The sequence below is a fragment of the Atta colombica genome, unplaced genomic scaffold (genome assembly GCF_001594045.1).
Source record: "Atta colombica isolate Treedump-2 unplaced genomic scaffold, Acol1.0 scaffold30, whole genome shotgun sequence".
NCBI classification, from domain to species: Eukaryota; Metazoa; Arthropoda; class Insecta; order Hymenoptera; family Formicidae; genus Atta; species Atta colombica.
This window is the reverse complement of record NW_017259404.1, coordinates 894,164-902,662: the sequence shown is the minus strand read 5'-3', so window position 1 is coordinate 902,662 and position 8,499 is coordinate 894,164. Positions and strand designations below refer to the sequence as shown.

At 31.8% G+C, this 8,499-nt stretch overlaps 2 protein-coding genes across 3 annotated transcripts in view; one reads left to right on the top strand and one right to left on the bottom strand.

Annotated features, from left to right (window-relative positions):
* Nucleotides 1-360, top strand: part of LOC108690244 — a 9,871-nt gene extending 9,511 nt beyond the window's left edge. Inside the window, exon 12 of the mRNA XM_018197434.1 lies at nt 110-360. Coding sequence (XP_018052923.1) covers nt 110-344 — 235 coding nt within the window. The 3' untranslated portion in view covers nt 345-360. The remainder of the gene's footprint in view (nt 1-109) is intronic.
* A 1,001-nt stretch (nt 361-1,361) lies between these two features.
* Nucleotides 1,362-8,499, bottom strand: part of LOC108690246 — a 12,206-nt gene continuing 5,068 nt past the window's right edge. Inside the window, exons 1-2 of one of the 2 annotated variants that reach the window (XM_018197437.1) lie at nt 8,095-8,287; nt 1,362-2,595 (exon numbers count right to left, since the gene is read on the bottom strand). In XM_018197437.1, coding sequence (XP_018052926.1) covers nt 2,260-2,595; nt 8,095-8,142 — 384 coding nt within the window. In that variant the 5' untranslated portion in view covers nt 8,143-8,287 and the 3' untranslated portion in view covers nt 1,362-2,259. Of the gene's footprint in view, nt 2,596-8,094; nt 8,288-8,499 lie in introns of those variants that run through there. The other variant, XM_018197436.1, reaches the window with a different exon arrangement.

Here is an 8,499-nt window from a genome sequence, read left to right as displayed (position 1 = left end):
ATATATATATATATACATATATATAATATATATGCAAATGTAACGCGTGAAAGTATGTATGTGTGATCGTGTTGAATGTCGCCGCATCGAATTGCCGTATCGATTTAAGTGTATTCGATGTCATCATTTCGCATCTGAGGAATGATAAAGAAGAAGGAAATGGAAAACGAGGAGAAAGAGGAGGAGCAAGAGTCAATGTTCATGTGCCGAGTAGAGGAAAGAAGACGCAGGCCCAGATGAGAAGGCACCCGATCAGGAATAGCAGCAGCTTCGTGCGAAAGCTGTCCCAGCTGACCAAGATCATCCTCGGTGGCATGCGTCTTTCCGTCGTCGCGGAGAACTGAAAAATACGCACAATCGTTACTCGCTCATTCGATAAAAACCGCATACGAAAGTGGAATCACATTGTCCACTTGCTCCTCTTCGTTCTCGTCGTCGTCGTCATCATCGTTATTGTCGTCGTTGTCCCGCAATCTCCATACGCTTGGATGCTGTCGCATCGGATCCGTCTCTCGATCTCGTGTGTTCGTCGACGACGTTATTGTTATCGTCAACGGCGGTAGCGACTGCACTTGCGGTTGTGGTTGCAATTGTAATTGTAATTGCGATTGCGACTGTTGCTGTGGTTGTGGTTGCGACTGCGATTGTGACTGCAATTGTAACTGCAGTTGCGATTGCGACTGAGACTGAGGCTGCTGGCTTCTGGTTGTCTCAGATCGTTTGTTCCCAACAACGATAATGTTGTCGTCTACCGCGGATCGCGATTCGCTGAGCCCGTTGCTGTGTGATTGTCTCGCGAGATACATGCTCGATCATGCGTGCGCAGTCATATTTTTTTACCAACGACAATTTCATCGCGATACTGTGTAGAGAAGAAGGGGACTTGTTTGATTCGAGAGCAGAGAAGAAAAGAGAAAAATAACGAAGAATTCTGTAACCATACAACGCGAAGCATCTATATAATCTCTCGTAGCCCATGATATCTTTTAGTGATTTAATTTACCCTTTTCTCCTCTACATTATGTGTCGTTTTGAGATCCTTGCCTATTATAATCCCGGCCAAAAAACGTGGAGTCATTAAGCTGCTTTGATCAAAACATTCGTTTATTTATTTGTCTGATTAGCGTAAGTGTCATAAAAAGAGAAGGCGAACGAATTTTTTGATCTATAACGATTTGTAGATTTACTAAGGTCCGCGCAATTTTTAAAAATCTTTCTTAAGAATCGCGTCTCTCTCAGTATTATTTACAACTCTGTGTAAAAAGAAGATTTGCCGTACTTTTTAATTTTTTAACAACCAGACTCAGCGCGCAATCTGCTCGAGTATGATAATAAAAGGATCGAATAATCTAATAATGTACTGTGTAATGCCGTATTTTATTCGAATATTTACAGGAGCCAAATATTTATAAAACAGTACGAAATATACAATATTACAATCCGATTTATGGAAGCCTTTAGCTGCCGGGAGGACGTCTCCTTGAGCGTTCGGTCGTTCCTTCCGAATTTCTCCAAAGATTTGTTCACATTTCGTTTTGATGAGCAATCGTCACAACGCAAAACATGATTTGTAATACAAACGTTGTAAAATTAGGGATGCAGAATAGAGATGGTACATTCTTCAATTGGTCCCAATAGCAGTAAACCACTTAGAACTGCGAAACACGCTGCATGGATTGCCAATCCTGATATCAATCGTGGATTATCACAAAATCACGAAGAAGTTGCAGAATTCAACATCGAATATAAATCACAAAGTCACAACCCAGTAAACGTCAGTAACATCAATGTTACAACTTCACATTCAACAATGTAATTACTGTGTAACATGTTATATTACATTTTATTGTTGAGTGTGAAATTATATATATATCATTCATTACTGTTAGTTACAGTTTTATTGAAGTATTCTCAAAGAGAAAAATTGAAAATTAAACCAGTCTAGAAAGAGTGATCCAAATTTTATTCTTTAAAAGTGAAGTTTGTTCAAAAAGTTTTAGAGAGTAACTAAATATTTAGATACTTCAGCAAAATCGTTCTTATTATGTGGTTTACTTGGGAAAAGTCACAGAACCCGCAAACTAGCGATTATAATTGAGAACACGAAGTCACGTAGATCAGATCACAAATCGCGATCTCAATACCAACGAGATCGCTATCAAGCTCTGATATCACCCATAAATCACGAGGCCGCAGAATTCATCGCCGATTTGCAATCGCGAGAACACAGCAGGATTTCTAAAGCGAGGGTGATCCCGATCACAAGATTCGATACTGGTCCAGCAGGGTGTAGATGATGATCCAGAGGAGGAACGCCACGATCACGGAGATCAGGAAGATGGTTTTGAGCGAGTGCCATGGACTCTCGGTGTGCGGCTCGCTGCCTCCGACTCGGCTGTTCCTCCAGACTTTGCAGCCGCCGTTCTTGCAGGGCATCGCGTCACTGCCACTGGGGTGCGTCGTCGATGGCATCGACGTCGCGACGTTGCTGCTCGGCGCGGTTACCTTCACCTCGCCCATCTCTGTGATTTCACCGGCACCGTGCCGATGCACCTCCGCTGTCTTCGCCAGCTCAAATCTTGACGGCGAATCCATCTGGAATTCAAAAGGTAAATGTCATGTCATTTTCTTTATTGTAGATAATGCGGTTTAATATAAAGAAAAAAATTAAAATAATTAATTATAATCTGAAGCTTTCGAACATAAAGAAACAATAATAATTATTATCTTTTCTTATTTTATTTTTTCAGATAATAATTATTATTGTTTCTTTACGCTCGAAAGCTTCAGAAATGTTCCCAGTCAGAAATAATTCGTCGAATTAATATCGAATCGACATCAATAATTCCGACTGGAGCTAATGACTTGCTTCGAAGGCTTTGAACTTGAAGATTCGAAGCTTCGACATTTCAAAATCTTTGATACTTCAAACTTCGAACTGTTTTTATCGTCGTAATTACGCCGTTAAATTAAAAAATATGTACGTAAGATCACGTTATAATCACATTCATCAATTTTAGGATTTTTTTCGTTCTCGATTTTTCGTTCTTAAAATGATTGTTTTATGTTAAGAAAGACTTACAATCAATAAAGTCAAAACGTTCATATTAATTTACTATTTTTTATTCATTCATTTGAAAATAAATTTACTTTTTAAATTTTCTTAATTGGATTGTTTTATTGAGCATTATCTTTCCTTATTTATATAAATTAATATAAAAAAATACTTCCAAACTTCCTTATTTAAGAACATTACATTTTTTTCAATATATGCATATATTAATTAATTCTTTTCATTTACAATATTTTTAGCATTTCTTAAATGAATTCATCATTCACACGTATTTTTTGGAGCTCCGAAAAAATTCGAATCTTCGAAATAAGTCAACAGTCTTAATTTCGACATTAATTCGACATCTAATCGATAGTCATTTTTCATTGAAGTTTTATCTATTACAATTTTCAGAAACTTCTCAAAAATGCGATGTAAAGTGTGACATAACATTTTTTTGAATCTTTTAAACTCTTGATCTCTTAAACTCAAAACTTAAAATCAAAAAATTAAAATAATTTCTTCGAATATTTTATTTAGAAAAATTTTTTTTCGTTAAATTGGAGCGTGTTTTTGTTGTATAATTTTCTCAAAAAACTTCCTGTCATCAAAGATGTACACTGAACTTATTTTGATAAATAACAAATGAGAAACGCAAAAAGTTTCTTATTCGTCATTTTAACGAAATGTTTCACGTGAAATGTGCAGGAGAATAAAAATAATATTATTCGTAAACATATTATATTACGATATCGCTGTTTGAACAGAAAAAAGTGTAGCAAAAACATTGCGGTATTTTAACATTTATTACCGGATAAAAATTATCTCTTTCTGTCAGCGGTTTTAAACATCCTGCAAATCACCCGGTTGACATGACCATTTCATATTTCCGGATTCAAACTTGACCTAACACGTTATGGAAAAATAAAACTAGAGTGCAATAAAAATTAGACTCCAATTAGATCTAATTAAATTCCTATTAAATTCTAAATACTGTTAGAGGTTTTCCTAATCTTTTTGTCTTCTTTTTGTCTTTAATATAATTATTTTAAAACTAATCTTTTAAAATAATTATATTAAAAGATAAAATATAATATACCCTCCCCCCTACACAGTAAAAAATATTTTGTATTTGTGTTAGAAACGGTTCACATTCTTATTTTGTGTTGAATTTTTAATATATTCGAGTTTTAATTTAACATAATATGATTGTGTTATTTGAATATTTTATATTAAATTAAAATTTAACATTTCTCAGTAAAATAACCCAATTTATAGATAAACAAATAACATAAAAATAATGTAGTTTTAAAACATAAATTCCAAGAATAAATGAAATATGTGTGTTGAGTTAATATATTATAAATTTTAATTTTATTGAAGAATACGTTCTGTACAACTGTAATAATTACATATTTTTATATAAAAAGGTACAAATATTTTGTGTTATTTTCTCGTTTGTAACAGTAAATATGTGTCTGTTAAATCTATATATTGCATATGTTAAATATCACAGAGGCATTGTCCAAACTAAAAATGTAAAAATAGTATATAATTTTAGTTAAATTTAATGTTATAATATATCAATTTAACATAAAATTTTTTAAATTGTATCAAAGTATTACGCTTCTTGAATTAATTTTTTACATAATATTACTTTTTAACATCTTCATCTTATATTAAATTAAACAAACAAAAATTAGTGATTTGAGATGTGAAATGTGTTAAATTAAAATTTTTTTTTCTGTACATGAATATTTGTTATTTAAATTTATTTGAAATATGTATTTTTCAAATTACAATAAGCTTTAATTGACTTTTCATTTTTTATTGTTGTTTGAAAATTTGTGTTAAATTTAACATATTGTAGAAATCTTTAAGGCCTGTTTTCATTTTTATTTAGTTACCTAAAGATTAAAGGTTATCAATAGATTCATCAATGAAATTCATTCATGAGTGTCTTTGTTACTTTTAATCTTTAAGGTTACCATATATTGTGAAATCGAGCTTAACAGCGTTTAGAATCCCAAATAGTTTACCTAAATTTTTGTGCAATAGAATGTATTAGACAGTGACAAAAATTATGCAAAAAATTAACAAGAAATATAACAATGAGACACAATTTGTAAGCAAATTGTGGAAGTATAATTTTTCAATAAAATTAGTATTTATAATATGTTAAATTAACACATTTTATTCATTTATCTTAGAATTTACATTTTAAAGTATTTACATAATTTTGTTATTTGTTCACTTATTTATAAATTATGTTATTTTAACACTATGAAAGAAATGTTGAATATTAATTTGACACATATTCAAATAACACGATCACATTATATTCATTAAAAATTTAACACAAAAGTTTTAACAAGGATTAGTTTTAATATAAATACAAAATGCTTTACTGTAAAACTGGAGTTTTTAATAGACATTTTTTATGCCATCGCGACAGGAATCACCATGAATTTCGTACAAAAATTTGGAAAAAATTGTTCTTTTTCTCATTTTTTTTTGCCATTGCAATGACAATAACAGAAACGCAGTATTGTAGATGCGTCAGGATATGAAGATCGGAAAGTGAAAGGAGTAAATCAAGCCAGCGATTACGTGTGCTTCAGGAATCTGGTTTTCTGGAGGAATAGAGGAGATTTTGCTGCTGATCTCCATCATATAACGGATCGATTCCATATGGATCTAGACATCGTCATCTATTCCGTTCATGTCACACTTCGCATTGATAATTAAGAATTGCGAATTGAAAATTTCATGTAATTACGTAAGGATGATTTTACTGAAGTATCTAAAAATATTTAGCTAGATACAGATGAAAATAATTTTGTTGGATAAAAATAATTATGTAGAATCTTCGAACTGGTTGTTAGAATGTCAAAATTTGTTATTATATTGATGTTTTATTATATTGATGTTTTATTATGATGATGGTCCAACAAAATGATTTTCTTTAATTAAATTTTTATATTTGTTAATTTTTAGATACTTCGGCAAAATTGTGCTTTTCATGCTTAGCCAATCAGACCACGGATTAAATAATTTTAAAAAATATTAGATTTTTTATGCTTCAGCAATAATAATGAAGACTACTAGGAATCGCATTGTAATTAAGTGCGCCAAATATTTAATAAAAAAAAAAATAAATTTTACATGTATTACAACTAATGTTTAGCGTTTGATTGTACAATAAAAAAATATTCTTTTATTATGTAATACATATACAATTTCTTTTTTAATTAAATATTTACAGCGCACTAATTATAGCACTGATTCTTAGTCTAACATTCACCTTTTCATTGCCATTGAAAACGGATTAAAATTAAAATTATCTAACTGATCGAATTCTTATATCTAATTTGCAATCCTCAATTTCTACTGCGTAGTGTGACACGGACTAACGATGACACATAATAATATTAATAATTAATTTTTGCGAGGACACAAGCAACATACACATCTCGGTGAAAGCACAGTTGATCGCAAAATCGCGATGTGTTTCAAAAGTTGCATAAAAGAAAAAGTTAATATAGATTTATAACAACAATAAAACGTTCTAAATAAATAATATTCTGCAATTTTCAAAGTGCTCGATTGACTCGCTTCGCGAATCGCTATATATCTTCGAGATAACTGATGGCCTCTTGAAATCGTACTTCGAGATCAACTCGCGTTTTTATTTTTTTTTTTGTTTTTAACAACAAAGGGAAGGGGCTTGTTAACGTTACTCGTTACGCGACTTTCACCGCATTCGTTCGAGGATCAAATGACAGTCAACGACCCGATTAGAGGCGATCGACCGTGTCCGTTCGTTTCGACAACGTCGATATTAATGGGATTCCTTTATGAGGAATTTAATCGTTTTTTCGAATGCAGTTGGCATCGTGAAATTGGACGAGCATCGGAATAAATCGGATAATTGGCGAATGATAACTCCTGATAACGTGATTATTCAGACTCGTATATGCGATTTCGAACTTCGTTCGATTTCGTAAAACATTATTTCATCAAAATAGTTATGTAGAATATGGAGATTATGAAGTTTGTCAAAGTAGGGCTTTAAACAGATATTATTTATGATCACCAATGGTGATTCAAAAGTGAATCGAGAAACGTTTGAAGCTCGTAATTGAATATAATTGATAATAGATTTTAATCGTGCTCTACTAACCTGCTCTTGACTTTTATTTGTCCGTTATTTCTTTATTTAATTTTTTAAATATTTGTTAATTGTGTAGGATATTTAAGTTGTGAGTTTGATAAAATGTTAATATTTTTTGCAATATTTGTTATGCTTGACCGTCTATAATTATTTTTGTTTTAAATTAAAGAATACTATTTGTTTTATTTGTGACTGCAGCGAATTGTATTCAGATCTATTTCTTTTTTCTAGAATATAAATCTATCGTAATTATATATTTATCATTTGTACTGTTAAGGCTCACAATTGGACGTGAAACGTACAATTTATGAAGCAATGTATTTTCAGTTGAATTTATTAATTGAATTTTTGTGTTAATTAATTGCGCCGACTCTCTTAATGGCTCTTTTATATTTATTTTTATAGTTTAAATCAGTAGAAGTTCTGTAGCGTCTTAAATTTGACATCTATTGTATATTTTGGTTTTATTATTATTTGTAATTATTTAGATAGTTCAGCAAAACTATTTTCAAATCTATATCTATAAACTAAAATCTTTTAGATATTTCAGCAAAATTGTTTTTTGTACAAACACAAATAATAAATAACAAATTGTAATTACGAAAACTGTATTTTCAATAATTTCAATTCATTAAAAAAGAAATTGAGAAAAAATTAAGAAGAAATTAGAAAAAGAAGAAATTTAGAGAAATAATCAGAGACAAAAAAAGGAAATTAAATTAAATTAGGAATATTAATTCTCTTCTTTCAATACTCTCTCTCTCTCTCTCTCTCTCTCTCTATATATATATATATATATATATACCCTTTTTTATTCTAATTCCAAAGACGTCATCAGATCTCCCAGACTAATAGCACAGGTACTCACGTTATCGAACACGTATCCATATTTCTTGACATAGCAATCCTTGCTCATATCTCACTATCGCATCTCGGAGGAGGCACCTCCGAATTCGAAAAAGAGAAACCGTTCGTTCGCGAACTCGCGGATTCCTCGAGTGTTAATTTACACCCGGAATCCCTGAAGGTCCTACTTTCGAAACCTGGATACGGTCGCGGTGAACCACAACGACGCGCAGTAGCTCGCTCACGCGAACCGCTGTCGGAACTGACTAGTTTAGACTGAGCGAGAGACATTATCACCGCTTATCAACCGCGACCCCTGACCAGTCGGCCAATAAACTGACTTTCCCTTCTCTGAGAAGATTTACCGTCGAAATCTTCGGAAGTTCCGCCAATAAACTTTTTCCTCTTCGGTTTATTGCATATGTTT